The following is a 14,829-nucleotide window of genomic DNA, read 5'->3' as shown; positions in this document are numbered from 1 at the left end:
TGGTTGAATGGCCTCAGGTAGGTTATTAATCCCTGTGAACTGCAGTTCTTTTCTTCAAAATGGAAAACAAAGCTCCTTGGAGGACAGCATGAGGACAAGCTGTGAGGATGATCCGCTAACACTCCTGGCACAGTGCCTCCCGCATAGCCTGTGTCTTAGTTCCCTTTCCTGGTGCTATGATCACATATCCTGATAAAAACACCTTAGGTGGAGTTATTTCAGCTCATAGCTGAAGAAGTTCATCATGGTGGGGAAGTCACTTGGCAGGAGCTGCAGGCAGCTGATCACATTGCATCTGCAGTCAAGGGAAATAGAGAAGATGAATGTTTTGCTCAGCTTCCTTTTCTCCTTTTATGCAGTCTGGGACCCCAGCTCAGGGATTGGTGCTGTACACAGTGGGTGGGTCTTCCCATCTCAGTCTAATCAAGAAAGATCTGCCATAGGTATGCCCAAAGGCCAACCTGATCTAGATAAGCCCTTACACATGTGCCCAGAGACCTACATCCTAGGTGATTTCTAGAGTCTGTCAAGTTGACAGTTAACAATCAGCCCTCGCAGCACATAGAACACACCTATTTTAGTCGCCGAGTCTGCTTGAAGGTCATACTAAGGATTGGTTTGTTGATGCTGTTGGATTTTTTTGTTTGTTTGTTTTCTGTTGTTATTCTAGGGATGTATTCCAGGGCCTTACCCATGTCAGGTATATGTTTTACCACTGAGACACATCCCCTTTCATATCCAGGTCTTTGTAGCATGTCTGGGTCAGTGATCTATTTCATAGGATTTAATCATGATTTTCCCTCTCTGGAAGGTTACATTGTGTATTTCACTCTTGGCATGGTTAAGTGTGAAAGATTACTAATAAAAATGTGGGCCTTGGTACTCTTGGGCCTTTAAGCTGTTCCTCCTAGTCTCTTTAATATTTTACTTTAGAGGCTAATTCCAGGCAATTTGTGTAGTGCTTCTTACCTATAGTCAAGGGTGAATGTTCAAACACCCCTGCATGCCAGTGGAAGTGACCACATGAAGTTTAGGGTATAGACTACAGGGTGAGGAAGGTAGCCTCCTGGAAGTGGTACAGAACAAAGTCTGAACCTACTTAAGGTTCAGATTTCTTGGGCAGGAATCAGGAGACACTGAGACATATGAAAACAAGGTTAAGTGTTCAGCTGACCCTAAGTAGTTCAGTTGCCGAGAGCATGTGTCAAACAGGCCAGTGTCATTAGTTGCCAGTCACTCTCCTGTCTTTCAGGTACAGACGTCAAAGATGCCAAGGTGATAAGTGTTTCAACAGGGACGAAATGTATCAACGGTGAATACATGAGTGACCGTGGTCTTGCACTAAATGACTGCCATGCAGAGATAATCTCCCGAAGGTCCCTGCTCAGGTTTCTTTATGCACAACTTGAGCTTTATTTAAAGTAAGTTTAGGAATAAACAAGTGAAGGAAGCTATTTTAAAAATACTTTCTTTCAGAAAGCATTGTATAGACTTGACTTGTTTGTATAAGCACAGAGGAACTCTCAGGACCAAAACTGTGTAAGAAATACTAATGCCAACCCTTACTCTCTTGTGATGCTGTCTGAGCAGGTCCCACTCTCCCATGATGCTCAGTTATGAACTAGAGTGAACTAACTCACAAACACACACACACACACACAAGCATACTTACATAAGATTCATACTGAGAATCATAACATATCCGTCAATTTCAAGTCCCTATTTGAGATGGTGGTTTTTGTCTCATGCATTGTGAATCATGCATTGTGTATATAAACATGTCTTCCTAAACTGCCTGGTAAAGAAGGTCATCTTCCGTTTATCCCTGGGCATGGTCAGAGCTGACCTTGCACCTGACTGCTCCTCTTGACAATGCCGTTTCTCCCATGTGGTCTTTCCACCTTGCAGTCTCACCTGTGAAGAAATAGTCACTCACAATTGATGACATATTACTCACTGAAGGGACCATAGACCCCTGTTGGCTGCACACACCTTTAATTGTTACTCTCATGACTTTTCCCTTGCAGTAACAAAGAAGACCAGAAAAAGTCCATCTTTCAAAAGTCAGAACGGGGTGGGTTCCGGCTGAAAGACACTGTACAGTTCCACTTGTACATCAGCACCTCTCCCTGTGGAGATGCCAGAATATTCTCTCCGCACGAGCCAGTGCTAGAGGGTATGACGCCAGACTCTCACCAGCTGACAGGTTTTTAAGAAACATAATATAATGTAGTGTTAGAACACATCCACATCAATGTTTTTTTTTCTTTTTTTTAATTTCAGCCTTAGGTATGGATTTGATAAGAGTACAGATTCTTTCTTCCAAATTAATCTAAAATTTAATAAATGAAAAATGCTAATTCTAAAAAAAAGGTGCTAATTTTGGTTAAGTAATTAGAGTAGAACGAAGGCATTTCCAGCCTTAAGCAACCTCTAAGTGACCCCTGTATTTCCAGTAAGTGCTGACTGAGGCGTGTGTGACTGAGCATTGAGGCTATGTCACAGGGGAGGTGGACAAAGGCCATCAAGGCCCCTAGTGTCTGTCCCATCCTTGGGAGGCCAGCCATGGACTGTGGTTTTATAACAGTTTGTATGTACATTCCCACTCTCAGGCCGAAGCACCATGAATTGCAGATGGATTTCCTTGGCTATAAAAACTGCAATACTCACTGTAAATAATTACTACTCTTGGGGGCTGGAGAGATGGCTCAGTGGTTAAGAGCATTGCCTGCTCTTCCAAAGGTCCTGAGTTCAACTCCCAGCAACCACATGGTGGCTCACAACCATCTGTAATGAGGTCTGGTGCCCTCTTCTGGCCTTCAGGTATACACAGAGACAGAATATTGTATACCTAATAAATAAATATAAAAAAAAATAATTACTACTCTTTAAAAAAATTAAAAAGATTAAAGTCATTCATAGTCCTATAACTCACTGCTAATCACTGGAAATACCTTCACATACTCCCATGGATTTCTGTGTTTGTATTTATTTTTGAAATGATAAAAATACAAAAGTTAGTGTATAACAAGCACCTGAGTATCTGTCACTCAGAAAATCTTAGTCTTTTCTCCATTTGTTTCCACTCGTTAATTATAGAAATCATCTCAACGAAAATGTAAACCACGTTTTTCCATGTTCATAATTTAGTCTGTATTGTGTCTTTTCAGTTCAATTTACATATTTACTGGAATGTATATTTTTTTTGGCTTGAATAAATGTTTGCATAAATGTCCATAAATTACACTTTAAATTTTAGTACAGTAGATGTGCTTTTCAGTAAGTTAGCTGTTTTATTACTTGTGGGTTTTGAACCCTCTCTTCCATTTAGAACCAGCTGATAGACATCCGAATCGCAAAGCAAGGGGACAGCTACGGACAAAGATCGAATCTGGTGAAGGGACAATCCCTGTGAGATCAAATGCTAGCATCCAGACCTGGGATGGGGTGCTGCAGGGGGAACGGCTGCTCACCATGTCCTGCAGTGACAAGATAGCACGGTAAGCCTGCCCCTCACCATACACGTGGGATTCTTATTCGCCTTTCCTAACTCCCCAATTTCAAAATCATTTGGATTTTAACCCGGTTCCCTGCTCAGGTGCTCCAAGAGTTCTCTAAAGACCAAGGTTCTATACAGGTGCTTCTAGGACTGCCTGGAGGGGACAAGGGAGACCATGGCGCAGGGCACCCCAGTTTCCCCACACCATTTGTTTCAGAACATTCATGTTCTCTTTTACTAAGTCTTCTTTGACATAGATGTCAGGGTTAAGCTGGTTATGTTGGGCATTCTACAGGCTATAAAATTTGACACAGTTTGCTCCCAGAGGAAAACATGCAAGCATTTCCTTGTCAGCAAAGAACATGGTTGCTGTGCCCATCAGTTAACATTATGGCAATTGATCTTTACCAGTTAGAATATTGTTAGCCATCCCAGGCCAAGGCTAGTGCTCCATGAACAAGCTGCTGTAGTTAACCTGCCACGTGCCTGGGGAACAGCTTCTCTTGCGAGTTTAGATCCTGGTCAGATTTTAGAAATCGTTTCTTCAGATGCCAGTACAAGTTCCGGTGGCTATTCTGTTTTTATGTTTCAGTGAATGATCTCTTTGGTCAGGTGATGGAAAGGGAGCCATTCAAAAGTACAGATGCATATAAAATTAAACCTCTCTCTACAGAACACGCCCCTGTGACACTAGGGTAAGCAGTTCTGGACTGGCCACCCAGAAGGTTTGGACCTAGACATAGTGCATGTGTGTCTTTTTTCCCCTTTACTTCAGATGGGTCATACACCCAACCATATGTCCTTACGATGCTTAGGGAGGCTTAGGGAGGCACATCTCACAATGTGGCATAAAACCTAGTCATCACTTATGAACCACTCGTTTTTTCACCTTCTTTGAGCTCTCTGTATTGATTTTCTCTAAAGTGGATGTCATAGGGGAGCTGTAAGACTCAGAACTGGATTAATCATACATATGCCTTGAACCATTCTCCCCGAGCACTGACACAGGCTGAGTAATGCTTAGCCAAAAGAAGGAAAGCGAAGAAAAGAAACAATCCAGAGGACCACGAGTGTTTGCGAAGAAAAGAAACAATGCAGAGGACCACGAGTGTTTGAGATTTTGAAGGTTTTGAGTTTTGAAATATTTCTGTAGACTCTACCGATTGAGAACACCTAACTGAAAACTCCAAAACCATATGCTCTAAACTCTGCAAGGCTTTAGTGGTATGCTACCTGTGCCTTCTGTAGCATGTTTACTCTTTATGTATCTTCCCAGTATGCCCTTCAGGTGCTCCCCCCATCCCTGTGTGTGTATGTGTGTATGTCTGTGTGTCTATGTGTGCACACACGTATCTGTCCTTTGAGACCTACTCAGTGCTGCGTGTGTCAGCATTTAAGTCTGTGTTTGTGTGTTGTTAACTATTGAGATGGGGTAATACTCTCAAGTCCCATTTTGTTTCTCATTTCATTCAACTATATGACTTTCTTTATGTAAATCATTATTTCTGAATTTTACAAGTATTCTGACATAGTCATGAGATACTCCCATCATGATGAACACTGGGATTTACTTTGGCTACCTTCTTCCTGCACCCCTAACTCCTGGAAGCTCACAACAAAACCTGTGCTAGAGCCTCTAGGAGTTCAGACTAGGAGTCTAAACATCACAAAGGGTGTCAGGTTGCTGTCACATCAACTGACACCATGTAGACACATATTTGCTTCCACCACATTTCATAAGCAGACATCTTGGGACTTAGTTTGCATCCCTCCTCTTACTAGTGGGGACATGGAGCATTTCTTCATTAGCTGTGAACCACTAACTCATTTTTATCATCCTTGAATTGCATATTTATATAAGTTGCTTTCATTTGAAGCCTTTTCAAATTCTTCTTTTAAAGATTATTTTATTTTATTTGTATGCATGTATGTCTGCATGCATGTATGTGAACCAAGTGCATACTTTGTGCCTACATAGGCTGAAAGAGGATGTTAGAGTTACAGGTGGTTGTGAGCCATCATGTGAGTGCTGGGACCTAAACCTCGGTCCACTGCTGAGCCGTCTCTCCAGTCCTGCCCTTTTCTTCTTGATTTGGAGAGATTCTTTCATGGTTGTTATTCATGTTATCCTTAAACCTTGGAGGTAATTCAGGATCTTCTTTGGATCCTTGCCATTGAGTGGCCTTGTCATCTTCTAGAGATCATGACTAAGTACATGAAGGCTTATCTGTGGACTGTCCCTTCTGTTCTGTTGCACTGTATGTTTGTCTGCCAGTATCACAGTGTTTTGTTTACTATCACTTTTATACCATTTTTAAATCAGAAAATAGGACCCTTCAACCTTATTCTTTTTTTTCCCCTACATTGTTTTGGCTTTCCAGGCTTCCTGGAGATGTCATAGGAATTTGCTGTATCCCATTGTTTTTGTATGTTTCATTTTTATTTTCATGCATTAAGTCCCTTTGTAACTTTGGTTTGTTGATGACTGCAGACTATGACATTTGGTTTCTGTATATTAAATTTTTAAATTTTCATATTTTACATTGATTTATAGTTTTACTCTTTTGTGAGTGGAAAGTTACTTGTATGATTTAATTTTCTTGAATTTTATAAGATTCGTTTTGAGACTGATGCATGGTCTGCCTTGGAGAATATTCCAGATGCACTTGGGAAGCATGTATAGCATGCAGCTCTTACAGTGGAGTGTTCTATGTTTCTGATGGATCCAGGGGTCTACAGTGTTCTACGTCTGTTGTTTCCATCTTGCTCTTGTCTGATGATCCCTACTCATTTGGCCATCTTTTACATGAAACACCTCCTGTCGTCTCTTCACTTCAGCATACGTGTCCTCAGGGCTGAAGTCAGTTTCCTAATATGTAATCTTCCCTATTATGTGATTAATCCATTTGTCAACCTTGTCCTTCGGCTGGGAGATTAGCCCACTAACATTTAAAACATTCTTGGTAGAGAAGGCTTACCTTATTATTTCTGTGTGGCATATAGTTTTATTTCTCCCTGATTTACTCTCTTACCACCTTTCTTTTAAAATATCCTCATAGGAGTCATTTCTTTTTGTATATTTTCTAAAGAACTTCCTTTGTGACTATGATTCATTTTTTTAGATTTTTTTTTAAAGAAATTATTTCCATGTGTTTGGTGGGGGGCTGTGCAGGTGTATGTAACAGTCAGATATTGAATACCACTGGAGCTGGAGGTACGGGCAGTCATGAGTCCGCTGATGTCTGGATGCTCAGGTTTTCTGGAAGAACCTCCTTTTAAATGCTGAGTCATCTCTCTATCCCTGTAGTTACAATTCTGATTGCATAACACATCCTAAAATTATAGCATTCTATTTTAAACTGATATAATTTCAAATTCATATGAAAACTCTTCTTTCTAGCTCCACACTTGTCAATATCACGCACAGATTGTCTTTGTATGTTTTATGCCCACTTACATAGATTCGTAGTCATAATTTATTTAAATTTAGTTAATCAAAATTACAAGCCAGGTATGGTAGTTCATATCCAGTCTCAGCACTCAGAAGGCTGGAGCAGGAGAATCCTGCTGCTGTACAATGAGACTCTGTCTTTAAAATAAAAAGCTATAATAGTTAACTTTTTAAGATTTATTTTTATTTATGAGTATGTATGTGTGTGTCTATATGAGTGAATGCCATAAATGTGAGGGCAGAAGCTGGAGAAAGGGCATTGGCTCTCTTGGAGCTGGAGTTGCAGGAGGTTTTGGGCCACCTGACGTGAGTGCTAGTAACCCCCCTGGTCCTCTGAGCAAGTGCTCTTAACTGCTGAGCTATCTCTTCAGCCACTAACGTTACTATATTTGCCCATGTGACTACCTCTGCAGGAGAGTCACATTTTTATCCAGCCTTTTATTGCTGTCTACTGTTGTGATGCTTCAGTTTGAAGGATTCCTGTCTGTGCTTCTGTTTCTTCTAAGGTCTAGAAATGATGAACTCTACCCACTGGTAATCCCCGAGCAAGTCATGATTCATCTTCATTTATGAAGGACACTTGAAGATACATCTTCCCACTCCTTTCTATTTCATAATGTTTTTATTGAAAAACTGATAAACTCCCTTTATATGAGCACTGACTTTCCCCCACTGTTTCTTAAGATTGTCTTGACTTAGTTTGACTGAAATATACTCACTGTCATTTTCCTTGTATTTATGCTCATTTCAGTTCTTTGCCTTTGAATCTGTGTAGTCTTTTTCTTTCCTTGTTTCAAGCAGTATTTCTTCAAATAAACTCTCATTGCCTCTCCCTTTCTCTATTGGAATTCCCAGGACTTACATGTTGTTCTGCTCGCTGGTATTCATAAGTCCCGCAGTCTTTCTTCATTTATATTCTTTGTATTTTTTTCTTCTCTTCTCTACTGATGATTTTGATGGCCTGTCCTTAAGTTTACTGGCTCTTTCTCCCATTGATCCCACAGCCAAGTTTTTCAGTTCAGTTGCTTTCTTCATGTTCAGAATGTCTCATGTATTGATGTAGTTCCCTCTGTGTTGATAATCTCATTTTGTTCATGCAGTCTTTTCATAGTGTTGAGTGCCTGTGTTCTCTTTTAGCTCAGTAGACATTCATATGTCAGTTACTTTAAATTATTTACCAGGGCATTCATAGATCTGTATTTCTTTAAGATTGTGTTCTAGAAATTTATTGTTAGTCTTTGGTCCGTGCTTCTCTTTTTATTTTTGCTAGCTTTTATTTATTTGCTTTGTTGGGCTTGAGTATTTAGAAAAAGAAACACCTCTTCCAGCCTTTGTATTTTGGCTTTGTACAAGAAAGTTCTTCCTAATAAGTTCTGCTTTTTCTGAATTCTTGGTCCTTTGGTGTCTGCCAATAGAATTGGATCCTCACCTGGTGCTTGTCTGTTTCAATAGCTTTTAAACTCTAGTTCTACCCCATCACTGCCTGTCTTAGTTAGGGTTTCTATTATGAAAGGACACCATGGCCACGACAACTCTTTTAAGAAAAATGTTTAATTGGGGTGACTGACATTTTCAGAGGTTTAGTCCATTATCATCATGGTGGGAAATAGCAGCATGCAGGCAGACATGGTTCTGAAGAGGGAGCTGAAAATCCTACATCTTGATCCACAGGCAACAGGAAGTGAACTGAGTGCCACACTGTGTGTAGCATGAGACCTCAGTGTCTACCTACACAGTGACACACTTACTCCAACAAGGCCATACCTCCTAATAGTGCCACTCCCTTTGTTTTTCTTTTCCCCAAACCACCACATTCGAGTTCCTGGCCCCCAAAGCTTGTAGTCATATATTGCAAAAAATGCATTCAATCCAACTTCCAAAGTTCCCATAGTCTATAATAGTCTCAAACTTATTTTAAAGTCTAAAGTTCAAAGTTTCTTCTGAGATCATACAATCTCTTAATTGTAATCCCCTGTAAAATCAAAATCAATAAGCAGTTCACAGATTCCCAACATATAATGGCACAGGATATACATTACTATTCCAAAATGTAGGGAAGGTAGCATAGTGAGGAAATACTGGACCAAATCAAGGCTGAAAACCAGCTGGGCAACTTCCAAATTCTGTATCTCCATGTCTGATATCAAAACACTCTTCAGCTCTCCAACTCCTTTCAGCATTGTTGGCTAAAATACACTTCTTTCTCTTGGGCTCTTTCCACTCCCTGTTAGCAGCTTTTCTTGACAGCTTTCCTTGGCTTTGGCATCTCCAACATCTTGGAGTCTCCAAGAAAATCTAGGCTTTAACTTCGTAGCTTCACATAATGACCTCTCTAGACTTCATTCAGGGATACCCTAACACATGCCTGGCCTCTGTGGCTTTACTTAGTAGTGGAGGAATATTTCATAACCCTTTTCTTCTATCCTTGAAGCCAAAACCAAAACCAAAGCTGCCAATTCTGCTGCTTTCTGTGACTGGAACAAGCCCACCCCCTTTCAATTACATCTTCACCAGCTTTCTTTTTTTCAATGATTTTCCTCACTATCTAAGCTTGGCTGTTTTAGAACTTGCTCTGTAGACCAGGCTGGCCTTAGACTCAGAGATCCGCCTACTTCTGCCTCTGGAGTACTAGGTTTAAAGGCATGCACTACCACACCAGGCTCTAAGCTTTTCTTTAGTTCCTTTTTTCACAAATTGAATACTTAGCTAGGTGGGATCTTGTCCTGGGGTCACTACTCCTTTTATTCTATTTCTTAATCTGTTTATCTTCTTGAACACAGGATTTAGCTCTGTTCCATTTCCTAATGTTCCTTTTCTCTTCAAATTGTACATTTAGTATTTTTCCTTGCTCAGCTTTCTCCTTTTTATTACGTATCTTCATTAGAGTTAGCACTCATAACCACATGGCAGAGTCTATACTAGGCTGTTTTGAGATTTCCTCTGCCAACAGAAATAATCCACATCTCTTTACTTCAACCTCAGGCAGACTTCTTTGGACAAGGGCAAAAAGAAGCCACATTCTTAACTAACATATCACAAGAATGATCTCTAAGCAGTATGCTAAAATTCTCCTCTGAAACCTCTTGAGCCAGGTTCCTACTGTTGACAGATGTTTCTGTCCTGCCTGGTCCTGCAGCTGTTTTGTGCCAAAGAAACACACAAAGGTCTACATTATTGGCCTATTAGTTCAGGATTCTTATTAATTCTTACATCCTATATTAACCCATAATTCTTGTCTGTATCAGCTATGTGGCTTGGTACTTTTATCAGCGAGGCATTCTCATCTTGTTTCCTCTGTGTCTGGGTTATGACTGCAGACTGTGTCTTTCCTCTTCCCAGAATTCTCCTGTTCTCCTCACCCTGCCTCTACTTCCTGCCTGGCTACTGGCTAATCAGCATTTTATTAAAGCAATAGAAGCAACAAATCTTTACAGGGTAGAAGACCATTGTCCCACAGCACCCCACAATTCACATCTTTCATGTTCCTGCTAGTATGGCCCATTAAGCAGTTCTTTTTTTTTAAAGATTTATTTATTTATTATGTACACAGTGTTCAGCCTCCATGTATGCCAGCAGGCCAGAAGAGGGCACCAGATCTCATTACAGATGGTTGTGAGCCACCATGTGGGTTGCTGGGAATTGAACTCAGGACCTTTGGGAGAACAGGCAATGCTCTTAATCTCTGAGTCATCTCTCCAGCCCCATTAAGCAGTTCTTAAAGTATTCCACTGCTTTTCTAACCCAAAGTACCAAAGTCCAAATTCCTCCAAACAAAAGCATAGTCAGGCCTTTCACATAAATACCCCACTCCTGGTACCAACTTTTATCTTAGTTAGGGTTTCTATTGCCATGAAGAGACACCAGACCACAGCAACTCTTATAAAGGAAAACATTTAGTTGGGGGGGAGGCTTACATTTTTAGAGGTTTAGTTCATTGTCACCATGGTGGGTCATGGTGGCATGAAGGCAGACAGGGTGCTGAAGAAGGAGCTGAGAGTTCTGTATCTTGACCCACAGACAACATCTGACACTGGGCATGGCTTGAGCATTGGAGACCTCAAAGCCCACCCCCATAGTGACACACTTACTTCAATAAGGCCACACCTCCTAATAGTGTCGCTCCCTTTGGGGGTTTTTTTTTTTTTGCTTAATCAGCCAAGACAGACAAGGCAAGATGTTGTTTTGTGAGGCCCTGTTTCTATCCAAGGTATGAGTGCTTTCCCAGCACGCTACACTTTCTGTGTAGGCAGAGGCCACAAACAGGCATGCCAGACTCCACTGACTTTCCCGTCCCCTCACTGCTGTCTCCACTCAGTTTCACAGTGGCCCTAATTATGTAGGTTCTCAGTTAAATACTATTTCTAACTTTCCCACGCCAGCAAAAATGAAAGCCATATGGTAAGAAGAGGGTTCTGACCATCAGTCAACATCAAGTTAGAGTCTAGATTAGGAGCAACCTTGAGGCTTTGCAGAACAAAGGCATTGGTTTGAAGGGTTTGCTGAGTGAAGGGAATCTGCCTTTGGGTGATGGGGAGGTCACACAAACAATTGCCAAAGTCAGAATTCTTAAGACTCTGTGCCTTTTATTTCATATTTAAAAAAAATATTGCTTTGTAGAAAAGCACAGGCAAATTGACAGAAATAGGAACATACATTTCCAGAAAAGACAAAGAGCTAAGAAATGACTGCTCAGGAAAATCGTGGCCCAGAAATAGCATAGGGGCCCAAATGATGCCAGTGGGATACAGGGCCTCTAAAGAAACCACTGTGGAGATCTAGATAGATAAGGTGCTGGGCAGAGGCCACTAGCACTACAGCATTCCAGAAGAGGTGGAGAACTGAGATCTGGCATTGGCTGAGGATGTGGAGGGAGGCACTAGCAGTCACCATGGTATCCAGCTAGCCCAACAGTAAGGGCAGCCCCAGAGGGGTTGCAAGTCTCTGAAGAAGCCTGAGAATCTTCCTGGGACTGCTACGTCTGTGGCCTCTGCTGCCCAAGTATGCAAGAAAAGATAGATCCAAGTACACAGAGAAGGCTTTTTTGGCTCGTTCCTTTGCTCAAAACAGGTGGTAGGTAAGCAAGGGCTGCTTTATGGACAGGGAAAGGGCCTTCTACAGAAGCATCAGAAGCTCCTGGAAGAGCCACAGTGCAGGCAGGGTTATTTCGAAGGGCAGAGGTGGCTTTCTCTGAAGGTTAATTGTGACATGGAAGCAGAGAAGGGGACCCACTGAGCAAACTGCTGTCCTGAAAAGGCTGCTTGTCTGAGCAAGGGCTGTGGAATCATGGTTGGGTCAATGTAGTACTCTTGTATATCTTCTGGTCACTGTTTTTGGTATGTTCAGGACCAGGTCAGGCTCTACAGTAGATTCAGGAGGGAGAGATCTGATGATAGCACTGTTTAGCCGATCCTCAAAGAATAACCTGAAGAAAACAAAAACAAAAAAGCCTCAGACCAGTCCTGATCCCAGCAGGACAGGCCTAGGGCCAGAGGCAGGGGTACCCATCATCTTCTGGTGACAAATGGGTTTCATTTCTGGGGCCTGAGTGGAAAGTTTCTCATCTAGTGCCCTGCCCTAGGTGGGCATGGAAACTGGGCAGGCGTCTCTAGGTGTATGGATGCAGTGTGTGTGACAGTTACTTGACTTTGCTTCATCGAATTTTGCTGTATCTGTGATGTCCTTGCATGGTGGTCTGTGGTCCAGGAAAGTGGGCATGGCTATTCTCTGTAAGGCTGATTGACAGGAGCTTGTCTTTGAGTAGAGCTGGCTAAGAGCTGTCTGTTTTCTACCCAGTGCCTTGGAGCTCTAAAAGCTCCTGGGATCTCCTAGGAAGTGTGCACAGAACTAATGAGTCCTAACAGATGCTGGCTTCTGCAAGATCACAGCATCACTGCCCAGGGGACTGAGTTCTGCTTAAGTCGTCTAAATCAGCAGGCTTCTCATCTGCATCAGAAAGGAGCCCTTGGGCTTCCAGAACTGATTCATTTCAGATGTTCTCTAAGGATGGGAAGACTGTTTTAATTTCCTTCTTAGAGGGTAGAAAGAATGCATCCTAGGAATTACAGGTTGTCCATTCAGCATGTTGACCTTCTTTGTGGGGGCCGAGAGAGGTCACAGAGACTAGAAGTATATGTTACATGAAGTGCTGGTGAGGGAGCTCAGTGGGTGGTACACATGTGCCCAGTCCTCTACACTGCAGCAGGGAAGCCAGGAGCCTCGGGGGCTCCAGGGGAGCTGGTAAGAGAGACCTGGCCTGTTGGACAAGTGCTAATTTCTGGGGGTCTGTTAAGGGGTTCCTGGAGGGAGTGGACTAGATCAGTCTTCCTAGGACTGTGCCAGCTGCTGCAGGGAGAGAGAAGCAGACCTCTTGTTTCCTTCAGGAGAGGGCACAAAGGCAAGGCAAGAGTGGCATCATTTGACCCTGGTCTAGCTATGGTGTTAGCCAGAAGTCAGAGCCTAGATCTATTCTTTTTATTTTTAATTCATTTTTTATTTATTCTTTGTATCTTTCACATCATGCTTCATGATCCCACCCATCTTCCTCCCTACCCCAAAATAAAATTTAGGAAAAAAAGAGAGAGAGAAAGGAAGAAAGGAAAAATCTTGTCATGGAAGTTACAGTGTGACACAGTGAGTCACACAGTAAACCCTTTTATCCATATGTTTTTACATGCAAGCATTTATTAAAAAGAATTGTTGGTCTAGTTCAAGGCCCCTGGTCTCTGCTACACCATTGATGTTGGGCTCTCACTGGGACTCTTCCTGGACATCCCATTGTCTTGTGTTGTGGAGATCCTGCAGCCTAGGATTCACAGGACTGCCGCCGCCCCATGCTCCAGCAGATGGTGTGGATGTTGGTGTGGATCAACACATAACCCTGGTTCTGGGCCTGGGTAGTTGCAGGGTTGGTCAGTCCTCCAATTCTCCTCTGTCTTGCTACCAGAGTGGATTCTTCAGCATTGCCCTGGCTAGTTCACTCCTTGCAGCAGTGAGTAAAGGGTGGGACCCGATTTCTGGCTTTTGCATCCTCAGGGTCAGTTCTTCCATACCTATACCTTCAGGGCCAGCTATACTGTGTTGCCCAGGGGAGGAATAGGGGCCACTCTCCAGCTGCAGCCGATGAGGGTCGGGGCAGCCCTCCTACTCTTAGGACTTCAGGGCCAGCTCTCGCACCTACTTCAGGCGTTGACAGAGTTGGGGCTGGGGAATCCCCCTCATGCTGCTGTAAGGCAAATGTGTAAAGGGGACAGCTCTCATGTTCACAGCACTGGGCTGGTTCACCCACACCTCTGCCAACAGGGTCAGCTCCACTGTGCTGCCCATGCAAGGTGCAGGGTTGAAAGCCTAGACCCATTCTTAAAGCTGCAACAGAAAGGGAGAGATAAAGGTAATGCTAGATTCGGCCTTGAATGAAAAAAAGAAACAAAAGGAGGCCCTGACTTCTCATAGGTTTGGTGGAGGAGGTTTATAGTAGACATATCATAGACATGAGGGAGAGCACAGTCAAAGGCATCTGGAAGGGACCAGACTGAACATGATGGGCCAACTGAATGGAGGAGGAGGTGAGGGGAGAGGAGAGAGGAGAAGGGGACCAGGAAAAGCAACCAAAAGGGCAAGATGCCAAAGAAGGCCAAAAATGGACCATGTAGCCAAAATGGCTGTGTTATATAAGGAAGAGCAGCTGGGGGATGGGCAACCCAGCCCAGTCCTTGGGCTAGAGAAGGTTTAAGGTAGTGGGCAAGGTATGCTAGCCAAGGGGACAAGTAGGGGTAAGTAGGGACTGAGGGATGCTAGTGCCTGCTTTGATATGTTAATAGGCATCTCAGTTAGCCCTGAGTCCCAGGTTTGAGACCTAACAGCCCTGAGCAGCTGGAGGCTG

The 14,829-nt window shown here is 42.7% G+C and overlaps 1 protein-coding gene across 2 annotated transcripts in view; it reads left to right on the top strand.

Annotated features, from left to right (window-relative positions):
* Adarb1 (adenosine deaminase RNA specific B1) overlaps nt 1-14,829 on the top strand; it is a 129,853-nt gene that overhangs the window by 99,042 nt on the left and 15,982 nt on the right. Inside the window, exons 6-8 of one of the 2 annotated variants that reach the window (XM_038343519.2) lie at nt 1,253-1,421; nt 2,028-2,176; nt 3,332-3,500. In XM_038343519.2, coding sequence (XP_038199447.1) covers nt 1,253-1,421; nt 2,028-2,176; nt 3,332-3,500 — 487 coding nt within the window. Of the gene's footprint in view, nt 1-1,252; nt 1,422-2,027; nt 2,207-3,331; nt 3,501-14,829 lie in introns of both variants that reach the window. The other variant, XM_038343520.1, reaches the window with a different exon arrangement.

The sequence above is a fragment of the Arvicola amphibius genome, chromosome 9 (genome assembly GCF_903992535.2).
Source record: "Arvicola amphibius chromosome 9, mArvAmp1.2, whole genome shotgun sequence".
In the NCBI taxonomy this organism is placed as follows: domain Eukaryota; kingdom Metazoa; phylum Chordata; class Mammalia; order Rodentia; family Cricetidae; genus Arvicola; species Arvicola amphibius.
This window is presented reverse-complemented; position numbering and strand designations above follow the sequence as displayed.